The sequence below is a fragment of the Urocitellus parryii genome, chromosome 6 (genome assembly GCF_045843805.1).
Source record: "Urocitellus parryii isolate mUroPar1 chromosome 6, mUroPar1.hap1, whole genome shotgun sequence".
Lineage (NCBI taxonomy): Eukaryota > Metazoa > Chordata > Mammalia > Rodentia > Sciuridae > Urocitellus > Urocitellus parryii.
In genome coordinates, this window is record NC_135536.1 from 13426509 (window position 1) to 13441649 (window position 15141).

At 36.6% G+C, this 15141-nt stretch overlaps 1 protein-coding gene across 4 annotated transcripts in view; it reads left to right on the top strand.

Moving 5' to 3' along the window:
* Positions 1 to 898: 898 nt before the first annotated feature.
* Trip11 (thyroid hormone receptor interactor 11) overlaps positions 899 to 15141 on the top strand; it is a 70712-nt gene continuing 56469 nt past the window's right edge. For all 4 annotated transcript variants that reach the window (XR_013343791.1, XM_026394203.2, XM_077800317.1 and 1 more), the window contains exons 1-5: positions 899 to 1391; positions 4715 to 4776; positions 7258 to 7368; positions 10687 to 10965; positions 13457 to 13516. Coding sequence is in view for 3 of the 4 variants with exons in the window: in XM_026394203.2 (XP_026249988.2) it covers positions 1253 to 1391; positions 4715 to 4776; positions 7258 to 7368; positions 10687 to 10965; positions 13457 to 13516 (651 nt within the window). In the remaining variant the exon portion in view is untranslated. The remainder of the gene's footprint in view (positions 1392 to 4714; positions 4777 to 7257; positions 7369 to 10686; positions 10966 to 13456; positions 13517 to 15141) is intronic.

Consider the following 15141-nt stretch of genomic DNA (forward strand, 5'->3'; position numbering starts at 1 on the left):
GGGGGTGGGCACTTGCACAGCTAGTGCCACCAACATCATTTTAAGTGTTTATACGCTAGAACAGAAATTCTTTTCTCTGAGTTGTCCTGCAGTCCTCTAAAATAATTCTGAAAAAAGACTGTCTTCTATAACTTCATGGGTGAAGTCGGCTTCATGAATAGAACTCATCGTATATTAATGAAGGCAGAGTTCCAAATGTGACCTGGAAAACCAGAGAAAATTTCTAGGCGGGCGCGGTGACGCACGCCTGTAATTCCAGTGGCTGGGGAGGCTGAGGCAAGAGGATCGCTAGTTCAAAGCCAGCCTCAGCAATGGCGAGGCGCTAAGCAACTCAGTGAGACCCTGTCTCAAAAAAAAAAAAAAAAAAAAAAATACAAAATAGGGCTGGGGATGGGCTCAGTGGTCTACTGTAGAAAGTAATCAATAAAAACTGTGATTCCTGCCTGGTCACTCGAATTTGCATCCCGTCTTTTATAGCTCTGTAGCCTCCGATCCTACTACATACAGTGACTACATATAGTGCCCGGCACAGAGCGGCCCCGCACTGACTGGATAAGTGATGGAGTAACGTGGAAAAGTTATTAGAAGCGGTGTGATGACCCCGCCAAGTCCGCACCGCCGCCCTCGAGGATGGAGTCGGATTTCAACGACACAACGCCGTTCCGCAGAGCCGACTCTAGCTAGAAACTCAGCCGCGCAGGTAGCTTGGGAGCGTCGCACCGCCACCGGTTCTTCTGGCTTCGCAGCCTGCGGGCTACGTGGAGGAGGTTGGTCGCGCCCGCTCGCGCTTGGTCCTCCGCGATCCCACTTTCCTTTGCGCCAAGGACACGTCCGGAGGTTTTGCAGGGCCCTTCTGCGCCACGGCGGCGCCTCTCTATGGTTCTGCCGGTCTCCGAGAGAGGTGTTATGGCGGCCGGCGTCGAGGTGGCAGGAGCAGCTCGCCGAGCTGGGGCAAGTCACTAACACAGAGGGAGAAGTCACCCAAGCCGGACGGCGGAAAGTCGAGGGAAGGAGCAGAGGCCCCGCGGGGCTGACTGTGCCACTGGCGGCGAGTCCCCGGTAAAAGCCCAGGCCAGGCCTCTGCGTTTATGGGCAGAACGCGACGGTTGGCTCGAGCCCCGCACTGCGTGGAATTCTGAGTGCTTCGGTCATAATTGACCCCGCCACGCTCGAGGACGTTCGGGGGCGAGAAGTGGATGGTTGATGGTCGCGGTTTTCGGAGCGGGTCCAATGGCTCACTGAAGTTGCAGCGATGTCGTCCTGGTTAGGAGGCCTGGGCTCCGGCTTGGGCCACTCCTTGGGTCAGGTGGGGGGCAGCTTGGCTTCTCTCACCGACCAGATCTCTAGCTTCACCAGGGACATGCTTCTGGATGATTTAGAAAACGCAGAAGGTAACAGCTGGGGCGGGGAGGGAGGGCTTTTCTGGGACCCTGCGAGCGTCCGTTTGGTTCCCACCTCTGCCGGTCAGACGCGACTGGTCGCGGGGGAGTGCCACTCCGCCCTTTTTTCCTTTTTGGCACTGCCTTGTTCTCTACCAGTTCTCTAATGAGAACCGGTGGGGTGCTGGGGAGGCTCCCTTTGGGTACCCTGGACCTGTCAAAGCGGAGTGAAACTGCGCTGAGGTTTCTTTTTGCTGGGTCTGTCCTTGCCTCCCAGTCAGTTTGCCCCCAGTTTGGGGCGGGGGGCGGTCTGATTTTGATCATCTTCCTTTATTTCGATACAGTTAAAAGGATGGTCTACGACATATACTTTTTTGTTTTCTTTGATTTTTGTAACAAGGGAAATAACTCATGATTAAAACATCTGGTGACTCTTTACGCTGTCTTGAGTATATTATTTATTAGTGAAATATGCCTGTGATTTTCAGGTAAATTGTTTTGTGCCTTTCCTCATAGTGATGGCATGTTACAGCGTTCCAGCTAAAAATGTATTTTTTATATAATTGCCCGTTTCTCCCGTATTTCAATGGAACGGAACGGGGAAGATCCTCCATTTTTGGGGATTCCTTAGCAACTGTCTCTTGACAGTTCATCGTATTTTGTTAATGAACAGTGACCAAAAGGGACATGGTAGTCAGTGTTCTAGTTAATCACCATTTTTATTTCTTGACATTTCTTTTAGCAAGTAGGGTTTGGATTAAGAGAGTTTTAAAATCATAGTCTGCCTATGACTATGGGAGATAATGGGCTGCTCATTCAGATGAGAGCAATTCTTTTGATAGACTTATTTCTTATAAATTAATAAATTAGCATTCTGGTTTAATTTGGGGTGCTGGAGATTGAACCCATGGGCTCACACACATGCTAAGCACTGCCCTACCCCTGAGTTTTTTTAGCCCCCAGCTCCCTAGTTTTGTTTTTAATCATTATTTAACCAATCCTTCATATTTATTTGGTTGAAATAGAGAAAAATGGTTTGATAAAAAGTGCTTACATTTAGTTTTTCGGTGTGCTGTCTATTTGAGAAGAAGTGAGATTGTGGAGCTGCCAAAATCAAAATCCATTTTACTGCTTCCAGTTCTATTTGGATGGGAGGTATGTTAGGTTTAGAGATGGTAATGAAAGATTTTCTTCGTGTGTCTAGTAAAGGGTTGTTGGACTTGAGGGCAGTTAGAAACAGAGGCTGAAAACTATGGAAAATGACAAGGTTTAACTTTGTATCTCAGATAGGGGAAAGCAGTTGGCTGTTCCTTTGACCTCAATTTTATTCCTCTACTAAAGGTACTCCCATAATATCAATCTTAGCAGTTTCAGTACCTACTCAATTTTCTGAACTAGGAATCTTTCATGTCATGTTATTTTGTCTTTTATCTACTTCCCATTGGCCACCAAATTCTTGTGGCCTATGTCAAAATTGTACTTTCCTTTATTGTTCCTACTTCTTCAGTGCTTTTTCATCCTTTCCGGACTCCATTCTATTTTCTGCTGTATTACCAGTTATTTTTCTTTTTCTTTTCTTTTTTGGTACCAGGGATTGAACCCAAGAGTGCTTAACCTTTGAGCCACATACCCAGCCCCTTTTTTTTTTTTTTTTTTTAACAGGTTCTCACTAAAATTGTTTAGGGCCTTAGGACCTTGCTAAGTTGCTAAGGCTGGCAACTGTCTATTGACAGTTCATCGTGGTCCTCCTGCTTCAGCTTGCCAAGTCCCTGGGATTATAAGGATGTGCCACTGTGCCCAGTGTCAGTTACTTTCTAAAAACAAATTTGCTTAAAAATTTCTTGACCTATCACAGGGTCAAATTTCTTAGTTTTAGAAGGCCAACAATTGTCCATATGGGTTCAACCTTCCTTTTCTAATTGCCTTGCCAATTGCCATGCCTAATCTATTTATATATGCATGTGTGCCAATACCTAGAGCTCCTGTCACACAGAACTTTGTCAGGCACCTACAGAACTCCAGACCTCTTCACAGAAAGCCTTTTCTTCTCTACTTCCTCCTTTGTCTGGAAAACAGTTTTCCAGCAACCCTGCTCACAGATCAGGCACTTGGTGAAATCATTGTGACTCTTACGCAAGTTGAATTGATTGCCTGTGTTCTGTGTTCTAACAGAACTTTGAGGATCTCTGCCTAGCAACACTTACCATATTGAGTTATAATTGCTCATTTTCCTTGATGCCCAGGGTGGGGATGGTATTTTTTTCTTTCTCCTTATATGTCCAGTATGTGGCATCTTCCTTGGTACACAGTAGATGGTCAATAAAAATGTGAGTGATCAGAAATCTGCTGAGTTGCTCAAAGCTTTTATTCCTTTCCCTTGGTATTACAATAGGACTTGCTTAATACCTATTTTATTTGTTTTCTATTTAAAAATAGAATACAAGCCAGGTATGGTGTGCATTACTGTAATCCCAGTGGTTTAGGAGGCTGAGGCAGAAGGATCGAGAGTTCAAAGCCAGCCTCAGCAATGGCGAGGCACTAAGCAACTCAGTGAGACCCTGTCTCTAAATAAAATACAGAATTGGGCTGGGGATGTGGCTCAGTGGTCGAGTGTCCCCCCGAGTTCAATCTCCAGTACCAAAAAAAAAAAAAAAAAGAAGTAGAAATAGGGCCTTAAAGCCCCAGTTGAATATGTTTCATTTAAAACTATGACAAGCCAAAAAGAGAAATTTACAAAAACTTCTAATTTCCTGTAACAAAATTTTGATAAATACTCTCAGCAAGTAGTAAACATTGAAAAATGATGGACATTGTGTTTTTTTCACTGAGAAAGTCAGCACTTTTTGTCTGCTGTAGTAGCTACTAAAGGTAGACATCCTAAGGTGTAGGAGATTGGCAAAGAGAATGACCCATGTGACAATGAAGAATATTAGTGGCAATGATAAGTTGTGGTGAAAATCATATGATAAATATCTTCTGAATTTGCTCTTGTATCAGCCTACTTTCTGTTTATTGTTATTTTTTAATTGTTGGTGGACCTTTATATTATTTATTTATATGCAGTGCTGAGAATTGAACTCTGTGCCTCACATATGCTAGTTAAGCACTGTACCACTGAGCCACAACTCCAGCCCATACTATTCTATTTAAACTCGGTGAAATGTGTTTTTCTTAAAATGCCTACTGAGGGCTGGGAATGTAGAGCCCCAGTAGTAGAGCATTTGCCTAGCATGTTCAAGGCCTTGGGTTCAATCCGCAGCGCACACACACAGAAAGCCTATTTATTCCATCATATGGTGTTGACCAAATATTCAATATATGAATTTCTTTTGTAGCAGGTTTACCTAATTGTCAGAGAAAGGAAGTTGAAGGTACTGAATCTACACTAAGATCTGAGGTAAGGAAAATTGAAGACTACTATCAAACTTAGATTTTTCTCTTTTGAAACCATGAAGTTATTCAGGATTTCAGTTCTCTTTACATTGCTTACCACTTTTTTTCCTCTGTGTATCTTGTTTCTTTTTAACTTTTAGGAGGCTTACTTAGATGAAGAATTTATTTTCATGACAACAGTTTGTTGTTCTTTAGTATTTTCCTCTGTACTTCTACATATTGAAAGTAGGAAAACTGCCAAAAGTAGAAGTAATAGGGGCAAAAGTTTATCATTATTAAGGAATGCTAAATTATGGTAGTACATTTAAGTATGATATGAAGAATGGGATTGTTTAATCTAGAGTTTTTTTATATTCTAATGTTGAGAGAATAATATTTGGGTACAGAGAAGTTAAGAATATAGGAATAGCAAGTTAATTTTGCTGTTTTATTTGTTATTAATGTCTAGTTGTGACTAGTTCTAGACATTGTGCTTAATGGGGAAACTTGGTAGGGGTTCAAAGGAAAGCCTTGAAAGGAAAGGATTTCACAGTAGAAGCTATTGTTAAGGAATAAAAGTCAACTAGTTAGCATTGGAATAATAACAGTGAGAGAGCACTTGAATTGCAGCAAAAGGTATTGTTAGAGCACTATGGAAAGTGTGTTTCCTTTCTACTAAGTTATAAAAAGAACATTGGATTTAGATATAAGAAAATACTACTAACAAACATTGTTGAACTCTGGTCTAGAATATCAAGATGAGTTTGTGGAATTGAAAGTATCGAAACCCCTGTAGAACTGTATTAACTTTCTGTGTGTAGACAATTTGGTGGCACTAAGGGTCGTTAGCAGTAATGACTTAATAAGAAAAGTAGGTGCTGTAGTGACAGATGAACTTAATGGCTGAGATAGGAAATTCTTTAAAAAGTACTCATTGGTACAGACTCACCCAGAAAAATTAAACAGCAGAAGTATATGTGTGAGTGGCATTAACCTAGGTGAATTCCCCATGACCCATTTGGGGAGAAAAGTAAATATGGTTAACTTGTTCAGTGAATGTCTATTGGATCTATGGCAAGTATGATTTCAATGTTTAGAAATGTTTATTTTTGGTAAAACTCAAATGTGATCTAGCTTCCTCATTGGTACTTATCCAGAGGTACTCAAATACTAAAGGAAAAAAGGGCTTTATTTGTCAGGTAATTTTAACTGTGTGATTCTTGGTGGCATTAAAACTCTTAGGACATCATAATCTTTTCTGTAACTATGCAACATATCACCATCCAGGTCTCACTGCTGTTAAACTAAAATAAAATAAAAAAGATAATGATATTTCTGAATAGTCTGTTTAGAAAGTTTAGTATAGAAGAGTAGTGTGTTTTCCATTACAAATTAGATTTGCTTACTGATGTTAAATGTTTTAGCTGACTGAATTAGTTAGGGTGTTTTTTTTTTTGTTGTTGTTGTTTTTTTGAGTACTGGGTATTGAACCCAGGGGCACTTAAACACTGAGCCACATCCCCAGCCCTTTTTTATTTTTTATTTTGAGACAGGTTCTCACTAAGTTGCTTAGTGCCTTGCTAAGTTGCTGAGGTTGGCTTTGAACTTGGAATCTTTCTGCCTCAGCCTCTTGAGTTGCTGGGATTACAAGTCCCACCGCGCCTAACTTAGTTAAGATTATTTAGTTGTAAGTAAAAGCAACCACCCTAAGCTAACTTAATTCTCTATGTGCCAAGAAAGTAGTCCTCACATTTGTGATCTTTCGTCCAGTGTACTCTTAATATTTTTATATTGTCATTTTTACAAATAATTTACATGAGGTATGAATAAAGTGATAATTTTAAAACTTTTATTTAGAAATGGTAATATTTTAAGTTTAACTTAAAGTCCAGGTTTTTATTCTGAATTTTTCTGGTTTTTGAAAACATATCTAAAGCTGGGTGTGGTGGTACTTACCTGTAGTCCTAGCTACTCAGAAGGTTGAGACAGAAGGATTATTTGGACCCAGGAGTTTTAGGCCAGTCTTGTCAACATAGTGAAACTCTGTTTCAAAACAAACATACTCAGAATAGACAGTGTTCTTTAATTCATTTAACTATGTATTGACTCTTTTTTGTTTACATATTTGTTTTTAGTTGTAGATGAGCACAATGCCTTTATTTCATTTTTATTTTTGTGTGATGCTGAGGATCGAACCCAGTGCCTCACATATTTGAGACAAGCACTCTACTACTGAGCCACAGTCCCAGACCTGTGATCAGTGACTTTATAGCATAAAATCAAAGAAGCAAAATCTGCACCCAAATTTGATTTAGGATTAGGCATATTCTATATAAACATGCTTAATGCATTTATAGCTTTAATTTGAAAGTGCATTTTAAAGGCAATTATTCTGTGACCTTTTATAGTGTACATCAATTTTTTTGTGAAACAATGCTGTGCAGTAGCAATCACTAACCTGTTTTATTTGTATTCTTTTTGTTGAAAATACTTTCTTTGCTTCTAGAATGAAAGACTTAAGAAGTATTGTACTGATCTGGAAGAAAAGCATGAAGCATCAGAGCTTCAAATAAAGCATCAGTCTGCAAGTTACCGAAATCAACTGCAGCAGAAAGAGGTAAAGGTTATTACAATTACTTTGTATTTATTTCACCATTATTTTTAGATCCATAAAAATATTGAAAGGGTATTGAATTCAATAAAACTTGGTAAACTTTTATTTATATTATAAAAACTAACCTTTGCAGAGATTAATTTCTACTTTCTAAAAGAAGAAAAGTTTTTTTTTCTAAAATATCTTCAGGCATCTGTTGCTCATAATTTCTAATTTTATGAAATCTATTAACTATTTCATAATCTCAATACTATTCTTAACTATTTTCTTAAGTTGTACAAGTGTCTGTTATGTTGGCATATATTTGATTTTCCATGGAAAAATAAAATTAAGTACATTATAATTGATTTTTACTGTTTTATAAATGTTTTTGCTTTTTTCTAGTTTGATTGAAATGTTTGTTTTGGAATTGGCTTATCTTTGCAGTATTAGTGATATTATATAATTTAACCAGTGTTACCTGCATCCTTAAAATATGGACTATGTTTCTATGTGTCATGCTGTTACTGAATTCTTTTTCATGTTTAGTACATAAGTGGAGTCCAATAAAAACTTACTTTGAATTGAACCATTTCCTATTTTATTATCCATATTATTTCAATACTCACTTTGTTTACTAAGAATTCATTTCTGCTGTAACTTCCTATTTGGGTTTTTAAAGTTAGATGAATTGGTTTCTAGTTCCTTAGTGACATGCTAAGGTTAAAAATTGAGGGTAAATATACACATTTAAAGTAGAGCTTTAATTTTCTTTATTTTGGTGCCAGGGATTGGACCCAGGGACACATAACCACTGAGCTACATCCCCAACCTTTTTTTTTTTTTTTTTTTTTTTTTAAATATTTATTTTTTAGTTCTCGGCAGACACAACATCTTTGTTGGTATGTGGTACTGAGGATCGAACCCGGGCCGCATGCATGCCAGGCAAGTGCGCTACCGCTTGAGCCACATCCCCAGTCCCCCCAACCTTTTTTTTTTTGTAATTTATTTAGAGACAGGGTCTCACTCAATTGCTTAATGCTTTGCTGAGTTGCTGAAGCTGGCTTTGAATTCATGATCCTCCTGCTTCAGCCTCCCAACTCATTGGGATTACAAGTGTGTGCCGCCATGCCTAGCTTTAGAGTTTAATTTTCAAACTGATGGCAATTTATAATTTTACATAATATAATAAAAACAAATTTCTGCAAGGGTAAAATGTATACAAAATGCATTTGTAGCTTTAATTTGAAAGTGCATTTTAAAGGCTATTATTCTGTGACCTTTTATATTGTACATCATTTTTTTGTGAAACCCATTGGGATTATAGGTATGTGCCACCGTGCTTAATTTTTAGAGCTTAATTTTTTACAAACCCATTTTTTTTCTCTTTTTTAAAGATTCAACACAGATATAACAGTTTATTGCTAAACTGCTTTCAAAGTCTTTAGACTTTACTCTTTGAATTTCCGTATTTGTGGACTGGTAGCAAATGTACATGGCATCAATCCCTGGATCACACTTTGAGTAGCACTGACTTAACGGACATGATGATAGAAATAGTAGTTCCTAACCAGGGGTTTGCAGCTGAATCATTAGTGACACCTTTAAAAAATATACATGTTTATACACCTCAGAAGATTCTGAGTATCCTGGGAAGATTAGTGTACTGGGAAGGGACCTTGATGTTGGTAATTTTCAGAAGCTTCCATATGATTCTAATGCTCACCCCATAGTTGGAAACACTTGTGTGGAAAATTTTGGCATTTTATTTTCTTTTTAACTATTGATATTAGAGAACACATTAAACATTCAAGTTGGAATTTGTTGTTATTATTAAAGCTTGCACTTGAATAGCTCTAAAACTTGATGTAAATATTTATGGTATAATGACAACTCTTTCTGTGTTAAAAATATATCTAAAATATGGATTTCAGTATTTTTTAGTAGAATGAATGATAATACATAACTATGTACCTCTGCTGTTTTCTGAATCTGCTTGCTACACTCTTTGTGATGTCTCTATTCCCTGAAGATGCAGTTTATCTCATATCATTTATGGGAAAAAGAATAAAATTTATATACTATTGTAAGTCTGTACTAGAGAAAGGGGCTCTAATATGAAAAATCTGTTTGTTATGACATAAAGTATACATGTATTTGGTTTTTGTTTGACTATTAGTTTTACACCTGTAGAAATCTTGCTACCTCCGGGCTATTTTCCCAATATCAAGTTTTCCTTGGTTATGGTAATATCTTATACTACCATATTATGCTAGTGTCTTAGGCTAGTTTAAGGTTATTTCAGTTGTGTCTAGATGGCTTACTTGAGTATTCTCTCACTCAGAATGGATGTGGCATTATGGTAGGTCCTATGTTCATAATTTTGGGGGGTTATGATTTAGTATGGCCAGCCTTTAATCAAAACTCTGCTCAGGGTTTCAGAACTTTTGTATACTGTTCTCTTCCTGAATAGGGTCAGATTTTCACTGCCTGCTTGTTGCCAGTATTAAAGCCAGGGCCTCTTTGAGTGCATTATTTCCTTCTGAGACTCATGAGCTAATAACCATGGGTTTACTGTGTTATCTACAAAGAATGGATCTATAAATCAAAGCATTATTCCAGCTGTGTTGTGTAGAGAAGCATTATCTCTGATTCATGGTGCATTTTAAGACTAAATTCAGCCATAATCAGATACACAAGACTCTTGCAACAGATGTTTGTTTGTTCATTCTTTTTCCTTTTCTTTTTCTTCTCAAGTACCAGGGATTGAACATAGGGGTGCTATACCATAGAGCTACATCCTCAGCCCTTTAAAATTATTTTTAGATTTTATTTTGAGACTGAGTTTCACTAAGTTGCTGAGGCTGTCCTTGAACTTACAGTTCTACCTCCTCAGCCTCCTGAGTCTGAGATTACAGGCATGTACCACTACTGACCTCCAGCAGAAATTCTAAAGAAAATTTAATATATAGATTGACACAGCTTTTCATTTTCTCATCATAAGGTTTGATGAACAACAAAAGAGCCCTAAGAAATAGTCTGTATTAGCCCTTTCATAGAAGATAGGAAACCTGTGTTTAACTGATAAATTTATTGTTTTACTTAATATATGAGTAAAAATTTGATCTTCATACTACTTAAAATATATGTGCTATGGTAATTATGTTTTTTTAAATAAAAATTTTATAGTTGGGATGTTGTAAGTGACTTGGATTCACTTAAAAGATACTTAGTGAATGATTAGTCTTAAACAAATCATTCTACCTTTTAATATAATGAAGGTTTAAAAAGATCAATTTGTTTGAAAGTACTTTCTCTAAAACATGGATTATAAATATATAGGTAGAAATCAGCCACCTTAAAGCAAGACAGATTGCACTACAAGATCAATTGTTGAAACTACAGTCAGCTGCTCAATCGGTACAGTCAGGAGCTGGTGGTATACCAACAACCACTGCACCGTCTTCATTTGTTTACGGAATGAGTAGTCATTTTTCAGCCTTTCGTGATGATGACATGGACTTTAGTGACATAATTTCATCACAACAAGAAATAAACAGATTGTCAATTGAAGTTTCAAGACTTGAATCTGAAGTTGGCCATTGGAGGCATATTGCTGAGGTAGGTAAAATGTGGGTGAGTTTTTTTAAAACTGTGAATGAGTAAAAATATTGATGCTATTTAGGAAGCAGTATGTGAAGTGTTTGGTATCAGAAATAATCCTGGACAAGAAAATAGAAAATCTATATTCTAATTCTGCCAGTGGTTCTCTCAGTGGTTTTGGTCAGGTTATGTTTCTCTCTCAGCTTCCTTTTCCCCTTCTGTACAATATTTGGAATTTTTTTTTCAAAAATTTTAAAGCAACAGATCCATTTTTCAAAATAAAAGTTACAAGCCCAGGAATCAAAAGAAAAATTGAGGGGCTGGGGTTATAGCTCAGTGACAGAGTGCTTGCCCTGCAAAGTGAAGCATTGGGTTTGATCCTTGGAACTGCATAAAAGTAAATAAGAAAAACAAAGGTATTGTGTCCATGTTCAACTAAAAAAATTAAAAAAAAAAAGAAAGCAAGAAAAAAGAAAAGAAGGAAGAATTGAGTGGAGCTACCATCTTTTCCCCCTGAAGTCTCTGAGACTTCTTTGATGGAAACACTAGGGCTCCAGAGCACTATGTTTGACACTATTTCCTTGGATTTTTATCTGAGATTTTTGTTAGCTCTAGTAATATATAAAATGAAAATCTGATCACTGGTATTATAAAATATGTTAAATTATTTTGTGATTTTTTTTCACATGTATCGGAAATGAAATACTTGCTATTTGGGAGATATAAACTTTTTTCCAAGGAACATTTATTTTTGTCTTACACATCAGATTTTATAGACTGTGGAGGTTGGCAAAAGACACAAGACTTAGAATAAAATGATAAATTGTTAACTTGGATTTAACTTCATTCATGTAGGGGGAAAAACAAAGTAAATACTTAGATTTTTTTGTTGTCTTTTTGTGAATGTAATCTAGCTATGTAAAGGAGAAATCTTCCTAATTAAAATGATCTGCATGCTTCCCATGTTGCTAAACATTCCCAATACCTAAAGTAAACTGTAGTAAGGGCAATCTGTCCATTTTATCTCTAAAAAGCAGTAATTCTTAAGTTTTGTATGTGTAAAAATAACCTTGAGAACTTGATAATATCAGGGATTTCCTGTTTTATCTCTGGAGATTTATTTAGTAATTTATTTCAGGGCCTTGGAAACAGTGTTCAAATGAATACATACTCCCAGGTGATTCTGATTAATCCCAAGGGGGATACATTTTAAGAAATGTTGTTGAGGGTAAGATTTCATAGGGGAAGATGGGTTTTTGCCTAGTTTGTGATAGATCTCTTCTAGAATATAAAGGTGAAAAGGGCATATTTGGGACCTTACAGGGGCTTAATTTTCTAGTGAGGCATATATGTCTATGTAGGAAATAATCATTACTTCTGTTTTACAAACAGGGAAACAAAGTTATTTCCAAAAGTAACACCCTCATTGTCATAGTGATTTAAGTTACAAAGCAAATATATATCTCTTGACTGCCAAATACTATATTCTTTCCATTATACTGTCTTTTTGGTTCATTAACATGATATATAGTTAAGTGTTAATAAGGATAAATGAATGGTAACCTAGCACATTGGTGGGTAGAGGGAGGGATGGGGAGAGGTTGGTCAGTGGGTACAAAATTAGTTAGATGGAAGAAATAAATTATGATGATCTTTTGGGTACTAGGGTGATTGTAGATAACAGTAGTATATAGTATATTTCAAAATATCTAGAAGAGAGAATTTTGAATGTAATCACCACAAATAAATGCTAAGTGTTTGAGATAATACTGCTAGTTACCCTGATTTGAACATTCTCAATGTATAAATAAATCAAAACATCACTTGTATCCCCATAAATATGTACAGCTATTAGGTATCAAGTAAACATTTTAAAAAGGTAAATGAAAAACATACAGCTTTGAATAAGAAAAATCCAAAGTTCTTTTATTTTCTTTTCAATCTAAATAATAGGGTTGGGGCTATTATTAGTGGTAAAGTGCTTGCCTTGCATGAGTGAGACACTGGATTCGATCCTCAGCACCACATAAAAATAAAGATACTGTGTGTTCATCTATAACTAAAATATATATATATATATATATATATATATATATATATATATATATAATCATCTTTAAAAGATTTTTACTAGATCATCATTAGCATTAATATTGGGTAGCTTTCAGAAAGTACCTTTTAGAACACTGCTTAATTATTCTCACATTGAATATTTAAGCTACATAAATAAATATTTAAGCTACGTAAATAAATAAAATATTGTTTTTTTTATCTTAAATTTAGATATTTTGCAAAACTGTTGTCTCCCCAATTAGTCAACACATTCTTGTATATTAGTATCTTTTATTATGTACTACTCTCTACTGAACAAAGTTCTTGGCATCCTTGAGTTAGAATCTATTTGGGAAATTCTTCTTTTTTGACAAGTATCTTTTAATAAAGTTAGTGAATTTCTGTTTTATAACAAAATTGGTGTTGTTTTCTGATTCTCTTTTTCTGAACTTCTAAGGCACAGGGAACACATAATTCTGATCAAAGTGAAATCTGCAAACTACAAAATACTATCAAGGTAGGTCAGATGTTGTTTGTCGTTGATGTGTGTGTGTGTGTGGGGGGGGGGGGCGGGTACTGGGGATTGAACCCAGGGCCTTGTGCATGAAAGGCAGGCACTCTACCAACAGAGTTATATCCCCAGCCCCTGTCATTAACTTTTATGCATCTAAAATCTGTATGTAAAAATATAAGCATAATTACTAAAAGTCTTAATTAAGAGTGATTATAGATTATGATATACAATTTTAACTGGTTCATATTAACTTTATGACAAGTAAGGTATATAAAAATATCTCTTTCCAAAATAATTTGGTTTTGAACATTTTTTCAGTAGTTTATTTTTCATATGTGTGTGTACTCTGTCTCACAAATCTGCATTAACAGAATTTCAAGCTTGCTGAAGTTTCAAGGTTTTTAGAGTTGAAGGATATTGACAATAAAATGCTACTATTTTTTATTGGAAAGAATTGTTTTACTTTAGTGGTAGAAATTCGCTAGTTTCTGTCAATTATTATTTCTTTTAAGAAAAGGCATAGTTTATATGTTTATTGTGATAGTGAATTGCTTTTAGTGCTGAAATTATTGTCAGATATAGAATTTTTACTTTGGGGGTTTATTGTTATTCTAATAGTAATATGTGATAAGTTCCAGAGTGAGACCTGGATATGCTATTTACCAATAGTTCTACTTTGGGCAGGTTTCTTAACCTTTCTAAGCTTCTCTTTTGCTATCAGTAAACTAGATATGGTTGTTTTACCTACCGTATAGGTTTGTTGTGAGGTTTACATATAAGGCTTTGAGTCCAGTGCTGGCACAGAAGTGCATAGGATTAAAGAATGACTTACACTTACACCTCAAGAAAAAATAGCTATTGTATAGATTAGGATTCTTAAGTTATAAGCAGTAAAAGCTTTCTCTGGCTAAATAAAGCAAAAGAGGATTTACTGGAAGGATCCACAATAGTCTGTCTGTAGGACTGAAGGAAGAGTTGAGCATTCTGGCATCAGGAAGGACAGAAATGGGAGCAGCATCAGGAATCTAGCAAGATACAGTATATAGGCTTTTAAGGATGCAGCTCTCAGGATGCTTCCATGTCCAGGTTTCTGGAGAAGCATTATTGGTCTCAACTTGGGTAATAAAGCACTTTGGTTGAAAGTTGGGAGTTCCAGTAGGCCTGGCAAAGGAAAGGCTGAGCAAGAGAATAGTGGTAGTAGGAAAACAGGTACAGATTTCTCAAAGGGTTGATGCTGGTAATGGTGGAATATGTTGTTTGGAAAAGGAGAAGTTTATGTTCATCTTTTGTTTTCAGTATTTTCTTGTTGATGTTCCCTCATTAAAAATAGAAAAACTACGGGCTGGGGTTGTGGCTCAGTGGTAGAATACTCTCCTAGCATGCAGGGGGCACCACATAAAAATAAAATAAAGATATGTGTCCACATAAAACTAAAAAAAATATTAAAAAAAAAAATAGAAAAACTAGCTGGGCTCAGTGGTGCACGCCTGTAATCCCAGCAGCTTGGGAGGCTGGGGCAGGAGGATTGTGATGTCAAAGCCAGCTTCAGCAATGGCGAGGCACTAAGCAACTCAAAGAGACCCTGTCTCTAAATAAAATACAGAATAGGGCTGGGGATGTGTCTCAGT